The 17,080-nt window shown below is 37.2% G+C and overlaps 1 protein-coding gene across 3 annotated transcripts; it reads left to right on the top strand.

Moving 5' to 3' along the window:
• The first annotated feature begins 15,432 nt into the window (after positions 1–15,432).
• psmg3 (proteasome (prosome, macropain) assembly chaperone 3) lies at positions 15,433–16,657 on the top strand. 3 transcript variants are annotated; one of them, XM_042720095.1, is made up of 4 exons: positions 15,433–15,589; positions 15,738–15,840; positions 15,948–16,176; positions 16,264–16,657. In XM_042720095.1, the coding sequence occupies exons 3-4, from the start codon at positions 15,961–15,963 to the stop codon at positions 16,414–16,416; spliced, it is 369 nt and encodes a 122-aa protein (XP_042576029.1). In that variant the 5' UTR covers positions 15,433–15,589; positions 15,738–15,840; positions 15,948–15,960; the 3' UTR covers positions 16,417–16,657. The 3 variants fall into 3 exon arrangements, with proteins under 3 accessions (XP_042576029.1, XP_018954517.1, XP_018954516.1); XM_019098972.2 differs by lacking the exon at positions 15,738–15,840; XM_019098971.2 differs by having other exon boundaries at positions 15,445–15,840.
• Positions 16,658–17,080: the final 423 nt, after the last annotated feature.

The following is a 17,080-nucleotide window of genomic DNA, read 5'->3' as shown; positions in this document are numbered from 1 at the left end:
GCACTATATTTCTGCGTTTGGACGTTTCCTCGAATTCCTCACAAATTTCTCTATCTTTGTCTCCAGTCACCCACTTACTCACAATGCGCAAAAAAAAAAAAAAAAAATCAAAAAAAGATTCACGCCACTTAACGTGCAGAAAGGTCCATTATCTGAGGACATTTCAAAACTGTTCATTTCTTTTTTGCTCGTTCGGCAAGTGTCCATCCGGCCTGCTCTTTATCTTCTAAGAATAGCCGGCACAGGAGATGAGGAGCTGCAGCTGTTCTTCCTGAATCTCATTTACCTGCTGTCATGTCCCTGCTCTGAGACCACATCAGTAATTAATAGGGGCCTTTTTTCCACCGGCATCATCAGGAGAAGCTCCTCCAGCCACTTTCTCGATGGGCGGCAGGACGAGCGAGACAACAGCAGCGGTTCTCTGGAGACACGCTGGCGAGGCTGCAACTTTGAGGGATCGCTGAAAAATTGAAAAGAGCACGGAGGCTGGTTTGGGCTAGAAATTAAAAGCAGCCAGCCATCGAGAAGCCAGCAGTGTTGTTTTAATCATTAATTGACTTAGAGCTTCACTTTTGTTGGCTGAGCTTACCCTGCCATTAAAATCTCCTGTACGAACTGTAGCTTCCATAATGGTATCCTGAAGAAATGCATTTTTCACAGGATGCAATCCAAAAGCTCATCTCCTCTTAATAGCAGCAGATTTGAGAAAGATACGCCCTATGAAGTATGCATGATGCGGTCCATACGTGTTTTGATCTCTGGTCTCGCATGAGCTGGTTGATGTGCCGCATTTGCATTAGAGAGGAAGTCTCTGCAAGTCAGTAACAACTTCTGTGGAATTAGAGAACCCATCCTAATTATCGTGAGAGGGGGAATGAAGGCATTTGCATAGCGCTACGTATTCACGCTCACCTCGACCGTGGATTCTCCTGGGCCTTGTGAATGTCTCGGCGTGTTCAATTAAAAATCAGAAGTCATTCAAAGTGTAGTCACCTTGAGACAGTGAGTTACATTGGATTCCTCCAGCGTTTTGGATTGGTTTTGGAGACAGAGATAAAGCTTTAATTATCTCCTTTCAAAATTATCAGTCAAAAAAATGTGCCTATGGTGACATTTCTGCAAAATGATATTGCAATGCTTCTTGACCACATGAGTGGTGCTAAAACCACATTTCGCTGTATTGGAAACAGATGAACATGAATCTGGCATGTGTTGGTTATTATATTATTATATTACATAGCTATTACGTTGGTTATTGTACATATCACAGCAGTTTGGATAAAACGTTCATGAGTAGTGCTAAAATGTTAATGCTCTTGAAATTAACATGCTTCCACACTTAAACCTACCTTAAACCCAACCAAAAGTTTTAACAAAGCAAATTTGAGGTAAAAGCACATTTGCTGCAGCAACCACACCATTTTAGCTTTCTTTTACAAGTCTTTGATCTTCACAGGACTTGTATCTAAGCACTTTACAGGTAAGTTATGAGCAAGTTTATTATGTCAGAAAAACCATACATACCATTATGTGTTGTAAGCATCACAGTGTAGTCATTAAAGGCCACTAAAGAGGTAGGGCATTTTCACATTTGGCTCCTAAACTCAGGAATAGCCTTCTCTCTGTTTAAATAGATCTCTTCAGCCAAGCATTCAAATGATGCATCTCATAACCTTTAGTTACACCTGATCAAATGCACATGATTGTTCTTGGTTTGAATTGTTATGAACAGCTGCTATGCTAACTATTCTCTACCCAGCACCTGTGAAGAGATGATGCCAACCCCTGCAAAGCCCTCAGATGATGCCAACTCTGAATAAATATACAAAACTGCCAAATTGTCCACACATTGTAATCATTATGATCATAACATATAATCAGTACCTTAATCATTTGCATCGTTTCTGTTTGAATACATGTCATTAACTAACAGAGCTGGTTAGTAACTGTAATCTGGATTACATAATCAGATTTCCGAAAAAATTAGTACCTGAAATTAGATTAAATTCAATTTTAAAATTTGTAAGTAATCACCTCAGCACTGTTAACTACCTGCATGATTTATATTGGAACTGTACATTTCTGTAATATGGCCTTTACTTTGTCATCTTTGATAACAAATTACTCTAAATTGTAATGTAGAAGCATACATCTCCTATAAAGCTGCTTTGGAGAGACACATAAGAGAGGAATTGTTGAATAAAGTAGTTATTTTTGTTTTCTTTGTGTACAAAAGTATTCTCGTCGCTTCATAACATTATGGTTGAATCACTGATGGCAGATGGACTATTCTTACTATGACTTTCATACTTTCCTGCACCTTGATACTGTTATTTACTTGGCAGTCTATGGGACAGTCACAAGCCTCCCGGTTTTCATCCAAAAAATCTTAAATTGTGTTCCGAAGACGAACAAATCTTTTATGGGTTTGGAACGACATGGGGGTAAGTGATTAATGACAAAATTTTCATTTTGCGGTGGAGTAACCCTTTAAGCTGAAAAAAGTAGTTGCACACTCTACACAGTGGAGGAACAAATGTAGCGGGTTAAATACTTCATGAGGTTGCTTTCTCACAACAACTGAGCACGAATAAAACAAGAAGCCCTTATTAAATAGACATAGGCATGGCTAAACAAGCTGTCCCACAATTTACTCATCATCCCACTGTCATTGTTGGAAGGCATAGCTCCAAACATTATAGCCAAATCTGCGCTGATGTTCTCACATTCCCCTAATCTCATCAGCACAACTCGTTTCATTTATAGCTGCTCATTTATACATGGCTAACACATAGGAGTCAGATGGCAACAGGGGTTTGATGGAGGTATGATAGACTGCATATGAAGGTTTTGTTTGAAAGTGGGGTTCACCCCACGGCTCCTGATATTTTCTCTTACACTTGATCAATTTTAATGATGTCATTTTCTGTATGAATACACTGCGTGACACCCCGTCAGCTTATAGTGTGCAAAATGCCATCATGCTTTAGTTCCCTCGCAGCAAATATGCTCATAAAGTCCCCTAACGGTGCAGGTAATAATAATGAAAGTAAATTTAAAAGTCTCATGTTTCTATTTTAAATTAGAGCAAAGCACTGGTCATAATGGATATGAAACGGTTCCATTAAATCATGCCACTTTCTCAGCATCTTACAAAGGATCCGGATAAATCTTCCTATTATAAACATAAATAAATAAACGTCCTGATTAAATTACTGTCTAATTGATCAATAATAGAACAAAGCCATGGCAGGTTACTTCGGGGTCTATATGAATCGCATCAAATGTTTAATAATATTTCAATTGAATAGTGAAAAACAAAAGCATTGAAGGGATCAGTGGAATTTAACGAGATGGGTAAACTGACAGCGGCTGTCACAAGTTGATCAAACTAGCTCCATTCTGAATGGTGGAGAAATTATGTGACCAAATGGGAGCTTTATTTTCATAGAGTAAGATCACTTTCAGTTCTCCAAACCTGTCAAAATATTATTTAACAGCTTCATCTCTGAAGTTACATCTTTGTTCATAATGGAGAGTGTGTGCAAGAGTGCAAATCACTTCCTCTATAAATAAGTCATTTTGATTCGAGTCACTATGATCTCATAATGACTCACTGATTCCGTCCAATCGTAGAATTCTATTGATTCTGAAATCCATTACGCTTCTGAGCTATGATAGTATCTCCAAGTTATTTTCAGTCTTGCATAAGTAGTGATTGTACAAATGTGCTTGATTGCGTACTCGCCTGGAAACCAAGGCTACCTAAAACACACACGCACACAAAGACGACATTAAGTAAACAAAGAGGATGTCTAATAATAGCTTAGTGTAACCATGTAATTAGTGCTACTAGTGAAAGAGACCAGGAAAGAACATTGCAGGACAGTACACAGAATATGCCAGCAAACTCATACATGTGAAAGGGATGGAAGAAACAAGCTGTTGTTGTTATACAAAGCAAGTCCCTCTATCATACAAGTGTTTTGCGATGCCATCCCCACCATGATACTCAGAGGATCCGGCCTCGGAGGACTAGGAAATAGTGTCACCATTGGTGTAGCTGATTGTCAACATCCCAGTAATGAGGGGGTCTATTGGCAGACAGCACACAGGGACGCAGGCTTTGATTATTCAGACCTCCACTGGTTTCCTCTCCTACTCTGACCAACAAACTAATCAGCCAAGTTGTTGTGTCTGCTGTTACCATCCACACTAACACACCCCCGTGCAAAAATCAATATATCTATTTATATTCACCCTGAACATTCATGCTGTGAGGAAAGACTTTCCAAAAACTTATTCTGAAGCAAAAATATATATTTTCTTTGGTCTAAAAGGAATAATGTATTCAAAAAATGAAAATTCTGGCACGGAATACAATGAGCTGCATCTCGGGAACTGGATCAGTCTGATTTTTGAATAGTTTTGAATTTGATGCATGCTAACATTTCAATTTGGATTTACAATTAATGAACAATAACATATATAAGTATTAACACTAACATGGATTAATAAATGCTGTAAAAGTTGTTTTCTAGCTCATTATAGCTAATGCATTAAATAATGTTAAATGATTTAAACCTTAATTAACACTTTAAAAAAATTGGCTCATTTGTTAATATTAGATAACGCATTAGCTCACATACTAAGAATGTGAAAAACAGTGTTAGATTATTAAATTGCAATTATTCATTATTAATTTGTGTTGGTTCAACAGTGCATTAAAGCAGCTGCATGTAAGTTTTCCCTTTTTATCTTGAAAAATCAGTTTTTAAAATAATTCTGATGGTTCATTCAAGGCGAAAGGTTTTCGTTTCTTTCTCATGCTCTCCTCGTCTGATTTGAGATTCGGTAAGTTTTGTGAATGAGTACGAAATTTTGCAAAAAGGGCTAATTGCTTTACGGTAGCAACAAATCCACTGTAATTATGACAGTAAAAACACACAACACTTCATATTGGTTTAACTAATCTTAATAGATACAACTGTATACACAACAGTATTTTTTAATCTGAGTTAATCTTGACTAATGTAGTTGATGTTAATAAATGAATCCTGTTAAAGTGTTTCCAAATCCAAGTCTTAAAGAGCAAAAATGTTGTTCACAAATTCAAATTGATCAAGAGTAGTTCTGGATATTATCTGTGAATAACAACTTAAATGTGGGCCTCTAAGCTATGGGAAATAATTGCATGAAGACTTTTTAAAAATAGATCTTTTAAAGATCTTCTAAAAAAAAAAAAAATAACAGCATATGGGTTTGTAGCAACATGAAGGTTAAATAAATCATGACAGAATTTTATTTTTCCTTGAGGCTATAGAATCCAAACAAAAATCCGGCAACAATGATGTCAGATATGTTCTCCCTATGGCTCAGAGCATTTATGGGCTCGTGCATTAAATGCTGTGTGTGCATTTTCGTAGGTGGGGGCACTTTGTATGACAGGAAGGAAAACATTGTTTTTAGGCATGACCCATATGGTCAGCAAGCTTTTCTTGCAGAGCGATGGCTGTGACTTGGCTTCATGGAGCTGAATTGTGCAAGGTCAGCCAGTAGCATGGGAGTAGGCTGCCCTGCTCTCTCACTGCGGAGGTTCTTAATCAGCCTCTCTCCTCAGTGTGTCTACATCCTCCACCTCCACTAGTCCCAGCCTGCGCACCCCTGAACCAGAGTTACACTCACCTCACACCACTGAACACACTCACTGCATTAGATTGGAGGGTTAAAGAAGGAGCAGTGATGCAGTGTTTCACCCAAACTGCATTTACTGCCAATACAATAAAGAAATATAAAAAGTGATATAAAAACATATTTACATATACTGCATTCATTTTTTATATATACAGTTTTTGAAGTTGCACATTCTCACCAAACCTGCATTTATCTTATTTAAAATAAGAATATAGATGGATGGATGGATGGATGGATGGGTGGATGGGTGGGTGGATGGATGGATGGGTGGGTGGGTGGGTGGATGGAATGGATGGGTGGTTGGTTGGATGGGTGGGTAGGTGGATGGATGGATGGATGGATGGAAGATAGAAAGACAAAAGCAGATAGAAAGACAAATGATGGATGGATGGATGGGTATTTTTGTTCTTTTGGAGTGCCACCATATATTCTTTTGTGATGGTCTTTGGTCTTTTCCGTGGAATTTTTTTGTTTTTTTTCTGTTTCTGTATTTGTATCATTTACAGATTATTTCTAAGAGTATTATTTCAAAGCTGAACTGGCATACTTTTAGGCAAATCTTAATAGGCTACCCTTTGTTTAAATATGTGCATTAACACCATAGGCTATGCTATGACTTGCATTTTAAAAGATGGTCTGGCAGCAGTTCTTCTGAACTGGTTCTCTCCAACTGTCTTTAATTATTTATTAAGCTATGTAGCTTATATAACAAATACAACTTTCCTGCTTTTATGTTGATATGAATCTTAATTAGTTAATGTTTCTAGGACTGTTGGTTTGCCTATGGCATTATTTCTATAAAGAGACTGTGAGTCCTTTAAATGTTTTCAAAAATTGATTCTAAACTGACTCTTTTTAAAAAACTGATAAAAAAAAAAGATTTCTGGAACAGTTATTCAAAGCATGTTCATGTTTCTTTTCATTATTATGTATCATAAAATATCACGGGAAAATCTGCTGAAAAAAAAAACTCTTCTTTAAATATCAGGCATTAATTTAAGATTGATTTATTACTTACAGGACACTATAAGCATTATGGGAAATCCATAATGTGAAGCCTGCTTTTAAAAGGTCACATTAGTAATATAGTGTGTTTAAGTCTGCGAATGTTATGGGAATGCTATCTGTAATGCTGCACAGCACTCTAGTGGTCACTTGAGGAATGTATGCATTTCTTTCTAGAATGCTGTATGTGTGTGTGCCTTTGTTGGTACACTTATTTCATGAATGAGCCCCTGACATAAGGCTCCAGATGGTAGAAGAGCAATTTTCATTACATGTATTGTTGACTTCCACTCACATCATGAATCTAGCCTTACAGATCAACATGAATCAGATGCTAAGCGACGGAGACGCCGATGCCGTGGATGAACTGATGCATTCAGCCTCTCTCAAAGAGTGCTGATGATGTATTTCATGTGACGTTGATGCCCTTGAATACGCATAAGACCATTTACGATAACACTGAAAGGAAGAGGAAGGAAGTAACTCTGATAATTGTTGGATATTTAAAGTCAACACGACGTCAAAATCAACCCTATTTACTCAATTAATGCACATTCCTAGTCTCATTGTGCAAAATTTTGTGCATGTTATTCCAAAGAATATCATCATTTGTCTTTGCAATCAAAAAAAAAAAAACATTCATTCTTCTGGTTAACGTCACTAACGTCAGGAATGGGAATCGTATGGAATAAGAAGTGTGGTTTCAAGTCTTTTCAACTAAATGTTTCCAGTTCCTTAACAATTCTATTAACAATTTGCTTCGTACTTTTATGGAAGCAAATACCATGCGTGGGAGACACAGAGTATTTTATGGCATTCCACGTTCAATCTACAATGGTGGATGAATTCAGATGTTCATGAAAAATCATGGAACCATTTGGTTTGAGTATTTTGTAGAAACTGAAGTTGTTCAGAATAAGATTCCCGATCACTAGTCATCATCCAACCCCGTTTCACAATCCACTCTATTCCCAGTTTATACAATCAAGTCCAACCTACATGTTTCTTATTGTATATGCTCTCTTTAACTTAAAACAACAACAAATAACAGAAAGTAAAACTGACTATAAATGTGTTAGTTTCAACCTCAGCCTATATATTCGCCGTTACTGCATGTTCAGTGTGTGTCTGTGGGTGTGTAGGACAGACAGAGCTGACTGTTGCCAGGGGTGGGCTGTCATATCAATGGAGCAGAAAGTATTCTGTGAGGTAACCGACCCATGGCAGCTCTCATTAACCCCTGGTGAGTGCACTCTTTCAGGGCTATGTGGGTCTGCACTGTGCCCCGAGCCCTAACCCAGACCCTTTGAATCTGACAACACCATTCCGACATGAAACTGTAGTCCACACATATGAAAAACATATCAAGATGTCCAGAAAAATACAGATGTTCCTTCTTCATCCACATCAGTTTTCTATGATAAAACTAAAAGAACAGTTAATTAAAATTCTGTTGAGGACACTGAAAATGTCCTCATAAATTGCCTTGTCGTTGTAATACTTATGCCATACCCATGTCATTATACACATTTGTGTCCTCATAAACACACACACACACACAAACACACACACACACACACATCCTTGCTTATACAACTTTGTGGGGTCTTAATGTTAAAACATTCTTAAAGGGGTGGTATTACGCTTTATCACTTTTTCAACTTTAGTTAGTCTGTAATGTTGCTGTTTGAGCATAAAAAAGATCTGCAAAGCTACAAAGCTCAAAGTACAATTCAAAAGGAGATATTTTATTTAACAGAAATCATTTTTTCAAAAACTACAACGAACGACTCGTTTGGACTACAGCGCATATTTTCCGGGATTTGTGATATCACAAAGTTCGACGAATGGGAGAAGACCTGGTTGAGCTGCACTAGAGAAGGCAACAAGTGTTATTACTGTGTCAGAGAAACGCTAGCTTTCCCAAGACAGACGAGCTTAGAGTGATTACAATCATCCGGGTTTAAATCGAATTTAAATCAAGCTCACAGCAGGCTGCTATGGTAAGGAGCATGACATTTCCCGACCAGGCGTTGAGTGCTGTCAATCACAACATACACTGGCCCAGCTAACTAATCACATTTTCAGAAGGCGGGCCTTCATTTGATACAGGAACTATTCGAGCTGTTCATGCCAGACTGGGGAGAGAGGTGTTGTAATAATGTAAAATATGTGAAAAATAATGTGTTTTTCGAACAACCTAGTGTGAGAGCCTGTTCTACACCCCCAAAACAAAATCAAGACTTTGTAAAAGAGCACAATAGGACCCCTTTAAATTAATATAATAATTATATTACATATGACAGGTACCTCTAGGGGGATAGGATATGTTTCTGTGAGGGGTAGGTTTGGTGTAGGTTTGGATGATAGTATATTTAGCCATTTTATAGTCTTAAATAAAAGATCACGTCTTTGTGGGGTACGATTTAAAGACCCCACAAAGTCAAACTTTCCTTATTTTACTATTTTTGTGCGGTCTTTTGGTCCACACAAATTAGTAAAAACAAGACAAAACACACACTTTTATGTAGGTTTTATGTACACTTTTTAGTAGGTTTAGTAGGTTTACATACACAAATATACTTCTACATGAAAAGAAAATTAATAATTAAACAAAAGGAAATATTTAAAATGATATGCATATTTGTATGTACGTGTGTGTGTGTGTGTGTGTGTGTGTGTGTGTATATATATATATATATATATATATATACACACTCATGGTCAAAAGTTTTGGCAGTAACATAAATTTTGTGCTTTGCAAAGTTTGCTGCTTCAGTATTTGTAGATTATTTTCCCACATTTCTATTGTATACTGAAAAACAATGATAAGCATACCATAAGTTTTAATGGCTTTTATTGGCAAATATATAATATATATATATATATATATATATATATATATATATATATATATATATATATATATATATATATATATATATATATATATATATATTTAAAAATGAGTCAATGGAGTTCTTCATAACCTCTGCAATTGCTCTGGCATGCTGAATATTAGCTTCTGGGCCAAACCCTGACTGATGGCAATCCATTCTTGCCTTATTAGTTCTCGGAGTTGATCAGAGTTTGTGTGCTTCTGCTTGTCCACTCACCTTTTGAGGACTGTCCACAGGTTCTCTCTGGGACTGAGATCCGGGGAGTTGCTGGCCACGGATCCAAAATTTCAATGTAATGATCTTCGAGCCACTTCTTTATCAGTCTTGACTTGTGACATGGTGCTCCATCGTGCTGGAAAAACGCATGGATCATCAACAAATTGCTCATGGATCGTTGGAAGAAGTTGCTCTTGCAGGACGTTTTGATACCATTCTTTATTTATGGCAGTGTTTTTGGGCAGAATTATGAGAAAGCCCACTGTTTTGGTTAAAAAGCAACCCCACACATGGATGGTCTCGGGATGCTTCACTGTTGGCTCAACACAGGACTCATGATAGCGTTCACCTTTTCTTCTCCAAACAATCGATTTTCCAGATGTCCCAAACAGTCGGAAGGGAGCTTCAGAGAAAATAACTTTGCACCAGTCTTCTGCTGGACAATCCTTGTACTTCCTGCAGAATTTCAGTCTGTCCTTGACGTTTTTCTTGGAGAGAAGTGGCTTTTTTGCTGCTCTTCTTGACACCAGGCTGTTGTCCAAAAGTCTTGGCCTCACTGTGATGCAGATGCTCTCACACTGACCTGCTGCCGTTCCTCGAGACTCGATTCTGTAGCTGACTCCTCAGGAGGAGACAGTCCTGGCGCTTGCTGGACACTCTGGGACGTCCTGAAGACTTCTTCACTGAAGGCGAACCTTTCTCCTTGAAGTTCTTGATGATCCGGTAAATGGTTCTTTCAGGTGCAATATTTTTTTCATTGAAATTTCTTTGTATGTGAGGCCATTTTGATGCAAAGCGATGATGGCTGCACGTGTTTCTTTGGAGGTAACCATTGCTAATAAGAACACAACGATTGGAAGCGCATCTCTCCCTTTATAGAAATCAGTCTGCTCTTATGATCTAATTAGTATGATAGTGATTAACCTGACTAGTACTCATTTACACTTACTTATGTGCTGCTAATATGATTAGTCAATTAATGTTAGCTGGTCATTTTGTGTCAGAATCAAAAAACAGTGAAATTTGTTTTTTTTGTAAAGAGTTTTTTTTTTTTTTTTTGGTCAATGAAGCTTTTAGCAATTATTTAAAATGCATCTGATCACTCCACACAATAATCTGTGTTTCATCTGACAATGTGAATGAACACCACAAAAGCTTAAGCAGCAAACTTTGCAAAACACAAAATTTATGTCACTGCCAAAATGTTTGGCCAAAAATTATATATAAATGTACTGTATATATATACTGTATTTTTATATATACATACACACATACACTGTATATATACATATATGGGTGAGTGACAGAATTCTTTTATATATATATATATATATATATATATATATATATATATATATATATATATATATATATATATATATATATATTCAGTTAAACCATTCTTTACACTTTATAACTGTAGGGAGTACATATTTGTGCTTTATATTTCCAGTGTTCTCATTTGTGTCAAATCAACATGAATAATTACTCACGACATGAATGAAAAAAAATTTAATTATCTGTTTTTAAGTTACGTCTCCCAACCTGAATAATGGATGTCCATCACGTCTGTATAATCCTGTCCTCATTAGAAACCAGAACTAAAATGAAAGGGAGTCTGAACAAAAGAGTGTAGGTATGTGGCAAACTGTGGGACTTACACCAAGGATAAAATGTACCACTAATTAAATCCTGCCAGCCAATCAGACTTATCTTCCTGCTGCGGGAACAGAAAGAACCCAAACGACATGCATATTTCCAGCAGAACATTAAAGAGATATTAAAATGATAGTCCTCTTCTTTGGGAGGTGTTCATGAACAATGAATGTGCTTGTTCCTTCCTTTTATTGGCCATGATAGGCATTTCGCTTGCTCCTTCCTCATTTCTCCCTCTGCCTCCGGAGAACACACAAAACCCATAAAGCTTCTGATTGGCGCCTCTTTATAGCACTTTGAAGAGCAAATCACTTCACAGCATGTTTATAGCATGCGTGCCCATTTTACCTAATGCTAACAGCTGAGAATGATTACTTAATGGTGCTTTAGGGAGAGAAAAATGCCACATTTGAGATTTGTTTTGGAAAATGAGTTTCACTTTACATGATAGCAAAATATCACAGAACCATCATCGCTTAAGACCTTTTGTGTTATGACAGAACAATTGATGATCTACTACTTATATCCATTAGGTACAAGACCATGCTGAGAAAGTCAAGTACTATTTTGAAGGTTGTTAAATGCCTTTTTACAGGTTTTTTTTTTTTTATTTTTTTTTTGTAAGACATGTTCAGTGATGGCTTATTAACTGCCTTCACATGGTACTGGCCTAAGATGACGTTTGTATTGCAATCGTGAAACACGTTGTAAATGGGATGATAGAGATCAAAGTCTAGGCTACAATGTGCATTGTAGATTCTAACATAAAAGAACATTAATATCACACAGTCTGGCTTTTACCCAAGATCTTACCGGAATTTTATTGTACAATCTGACAAGCAACAATTGCAAATGATCATAAAATCTGTACTGTCTTACGGCCCATTCACACCATGATTGATAACTATAACGCTGTAAGTGTCCACACCAGAGTGCAATAACATTCTATTTATTATCATATTATCATGACAGTTATTGTCCTTGGTGTAAACGGGCCTTTACTCTTAGTTCTGGTTTCAATAACAGACCTAAAACTACAATAAAAACAACTGAAAAGGAAACATACCACCCACATAGCAAATGTCTTCTGGCCCAGATCCGGGCCACACAATCACTTTTCCCTCGGCCCAAGTGCCGCAAAGAATGACGGCCCTGAAGTGGCCCAGAACTGGATTACAGACAAGGGCCACACATGGGCCATAACCGGGCCGAATCTCAGCCAGTTAATCACCCTGAACTGTCCCTGAACTGGGCCAAAACAGGTTTTATTATTGGTGCCAATTCTCAGCCTTAAGTAAACCAGAATCTCCAAATCTGAGCCACACCTGAGCCTTATATAGCCCAGACCCAACCCAGACAGCAAGCAGTTTGTTGGATTTCATGCGGGCCAGATGTGGGCCGGATCTGGACCAACACTATATTGCTGTCTGGGAATACAGAATCTTAATATTTCAGATTATTGCCTTGTATATTACTATAATCACAATTATTCATTTTGTGACATGCTTTGGTAAACCAGACAGCAACATAGTGTTGGCCCAGATCCGGCCCACATCTGTACATTAATGTACACACAAACTATGCCAATAAAGTACATTAAACTGAATAGAAAATCAGACTTAAAACTCACACATCATGTAACTGTGCAATTAAAAAAAAAAAAAAAAAAAAAACCTTTTGCATGGATTTTTCTATTTATTTTTATAAAGAACAAATCAACCAATAAAGAGTGAGTATATAAAGAATGCATTCTATAAGAGAAAACGTAACAGATAGACACATGCAACTTAATCATAATAATTAATTACAGGTGTGTCAAAGAGCAGTACCACAGTAGTCCAAATGACGATACATTGCAGTTGCAGTCCTCTCTGGCAGAATATAATAGTAGTGCGAGGAGCAGGGAATAATCTAAATTGTTAAACGCTGAAAATACTATCCCGATCCACTCTGTTAAGGCGCGCGTTTCTCATTCAAAACATGCAGCACCGGAAACACGGCATGTCGCAATCTATGACGAAACCTGCGAGAGCCAATGAGCATTTGAAATCGCTGCCGTAAAACTTGTTGTAAAACTTAATGACACATTTTTAAATTGTTACTATAGTTACAGAGGAAGGAGATACAAATCGCAGATGAATGCGGTTTGAATTTGGATCTGTTCTGTTCCTCACACCAAGCATCACATGGATACAGAGGATTTAAATAAAAAATAAAATACTTTCATGATAATTTTATTTAATGCTTGTGCATGACAGCATACTAATAATAATGATGTGCCTCATGGTAAACCAAATAATTATTACATGATGGTTAAATGATCTCTCTCTCACTCTCTCTCTCTCTCTCTCTCTCTCTCTCTCTAAGATTCTAAGGATTCTAAGATTATTTGTACCAAGAATAATAATATAAAATTTAATAAAATTTTAATTAAGTGCAGTTTAATGCACTTGACTAATTTGCTTAATTTTGAAATAACAATGTTTCATTCTGTTTTGACTTGCCATTTCAAAGACTACATATTAACAATACTACACTTCGTTAAAAATGTATGTGATCATTTAACCATTATCATGCATCTTGTTTATCATGGGTCACATAATATGCTGCCAGATCATAGCCTGATTTGGGCCACATATCACCTGACTGATCTGGGCCACACTCCTCCCACCAACAATCGGCCCTCATATTGTTTGCCGGATCCCCGCCCTGCCGTCATTGCCACACATGGCCCAGCTCTGGCTGAAAGGGTACATGCCATTGCCGACAGGAGGCCAGCAGTGCCAGCTTGAGGCCACATTTGGGCCAAGTCCGTTTGCTATGTGGGCAGACATTGCAATGTACATACGATACTAAAACAAGCAAGTGTGTTGACGTGGATTAGTGACGTTTTAAATGACATTTCACATAACTAATCCTCCATTCACCTGCGAGAGAGAGAGAGAGAGAGAGAGAGAGAGAGAGAGAGAGAGACTTGGCACTTCTAGTCAACCTTGTGACGAAAGTGCAAAGATGGCAACTTCTTTGAGGCAGATGTAAAGCTCAAAGGCTTCAGGATAAGTCTGCCAGAGCAGCTACAGTCTGGAACACAAAGAGCAGCCTGGGTGAACATGGCACACACTGTCAAATGGACTAGACTCAGCAAAAGTATGACACATCCACACTAGATCCTCTGACAGGGGCGAGGCAGCCAGAAGATAAAGTTATCCAGACAAAACACACACAATCAGGTTGCTCCATGAGGATAGAGAGGATTAAACATTTTGAAATAGATTTGCTTGTCTGTTTGTTTGTCCGATAAAATTCCCAGGCACCCTTTCTTAAAATATTCAGACTTGCCACAAGCCTGACTCCTTTGCGTATTGTTTTAGTGTATACAGATACAGCAACTCAGACACACTTAAAAAATACATTGTTGTTCATTCTGACATGATAATGGAACATTACACGAACAAAACAGGCTTTTTGTTTAGTTTTGTTTAGTTCGTGAAAAGTATCTTATGCGCACCATGATTGAATTTTATTAGAATGCAATACATTAAAAACAGTAACATGTGAAATATTAAAATAACTAAAAAAAACTTTTATATTTGAATATATTTTAAAATGTAATTTATTCCCGTCATGGATGTTAAAGCTGAATTTTCAGCATCATTACTCCAGACTTCGGTATGACATGACAAAAGAAAAGAAGAAAAAAGAACAGCATTTATCTGAAATATAAATCTTTTTTAACATTATAAATGTTTTTACTGACACTTCTAAACAACTTATATCTATTGTTAAAAGTATTAATTTTTATTTATTTTTTTAAATAAAAGAAAAGAAGTGTACATTGTCATATTTATAATGCCCTGACAATAATAAAAGTATAAATTATGTCATATAGCTACTATTTAATGTTTTTATCTTAATTATATACAACCTTAAAATAAAAGTTAATTAAAATGTTATCCAGATCACTGTAAACAGACGTCTCGGCTACAGTTCGCATCTTTTTGCTTGTCATTGCGTAACTGTTTGATGAAACGCATCCCCTTTTTCTTCTCCGCTGAGGGATGTTTGCAAACGGATTCACATTCGACATAAGAGGATAATTTACGACTTTTAAACTAGCGGTGAGAAATGCTTATTACTTCTATGTTATTTGTTTCAACCGTTTATTTTTGCATAGCATAAGTCTGCTGCGGTTTTTTTTTATCTACTGCTCCGCGTGAGTCTCTGAAGCCTCGGTGTTTCCTGCGTCATGTGTCCGCTTTTGACCAGCTAGTCGTCGGCGATCTCAAGCGGCCTACTGTCGCTGTAGCTTCCTGCTTCTGCTAAACAACACCGAGCTGAATGAACGAGCTTCCTTTGCCTTGTACTTAAAGTAATTCATTTAATACTCCGTTTTTTCCCTTTTACCTGTTTCAGTTGTGAGAAATTTATCACTGGCTATTATTATGCTGCATGTTTATTACTTTTATTTATTTTCAGGTGGAAGTAAATAATGGCTCCTCAACCCCTCATCCGCTCTAAACAGACGGAAAAAACAATAAACGGAAACCCAACTCAGGTTGTCTGCACTGAGTTCAGCAACTACATTTTTATAGTTTTGACACAGTATGGTAAAATTGGGACACTTGTATCCATAACACCTGACACGAGGTCTGGTGAGATCAGCCTGCCCATGTTCAGCACCAGAGTACTGCTGGGAAAGGATGAGGTAATCAAGTTCGTTTTTCTTGGATAATCCATACTGCAGATAAAATCACGTTTGTATTTCACCTTGTCCTTTTTGTCTCCTTTGCAGACTCTTACACATGTCTACGCCAAGAATGTTGCAACGTTTGTCTCCCAAGAATCAGGCAACCGACCGGTCCTGCTGGGCCTTTCACTTAAAGACAACAGCGCTGAAACTATGAAAAACATTAAAGATATGATCAAAGCCTGCCAGGTTTGGTAAACAGGAGTTCAAACAGCACTATTTCTGGATGAAGACAAATGACGTATCTGCAAAGTTTTAACAACGTGAATCTTGACTTGTCAGAATGATCTCAAGTGCAGTTGCTATTACACACAGTTTGAAAAAGCTTGAATTTTAATGTTAAAAATAAGAGTACTGTTCAAGATCACTTCTGTTTGCCTCTGTATAATAGATGTCTTTCAGATGCCCTGAGATTAAAATTATATTTTCTTACCTTTAATTTTTGGAGCTTATTTAAAAGTCTCACACCAATCCCAAAGTCTTTGAAGACGCACCAGGTTAAGCACATGCACTGTCTGCCAAACCACTGCAACAGCGTCTGCCCGCTATTTCAGCAGCCATGGTTTTGGAATTATTTTTCTGAATATTTTTCCCATTGGGAATTTAAAAAAGTCTTAGCCATGATTCAAACCCATACAGCTACGAGGTGAATCACAACTCTACAAACTTTGAATTGAAAGTCTGATTGAGAGCTGTACAGCTTCTGTATACATTGTTGTATATTTTGGTGGGGGGAAATCTTTATTTATACTTAAAGTGATAGTTCACCCAAAAATGGAAATACTGTCATTAATTTCTCACTCTCATGTCGTTCCAAACCTGTAAGGCCTTTGTTCATCTTCTGAACACAAATTAAGATATT

This window comes from Cyprinus carpio, chromosome B3, assembly GCF_018340385.1.
Source record: "Cyprinus carpio isolate SPL01 chromosome B3, ASM1834038v1, whole genome shotgun sequence".
NCBI classification, from domain to species: domain Eukaryota; kingdom Metazoa; phylum Chordata; class Actinopteri; order Cypriniformes; family Cyprinidae; genus Cyprinus; species Cyprinus carpio.
The sequence above is the reverse complement of the archived record's forward strand: the minus strand, read 5'-3'. Positions and strand labels throughout refer to the sequence as shown.

Excerpts from the sequence above, each read along its gene's own strand:
- psmg3 (XM_019098972.2), top strand. The coding sequence starts at position 15,961 with ATGGCTCCTCAACCCCTCATCCGCTCTAAACAGACGGAAAAAACAATA. Across the intron at positions 16,177-16,263 it reads TACTGCTGGGAAAGGATGAG|ACTCTTACACATGTCTACGC; the intron begins GTAATCAAGTTC and ends TCTCCTTTGCAG.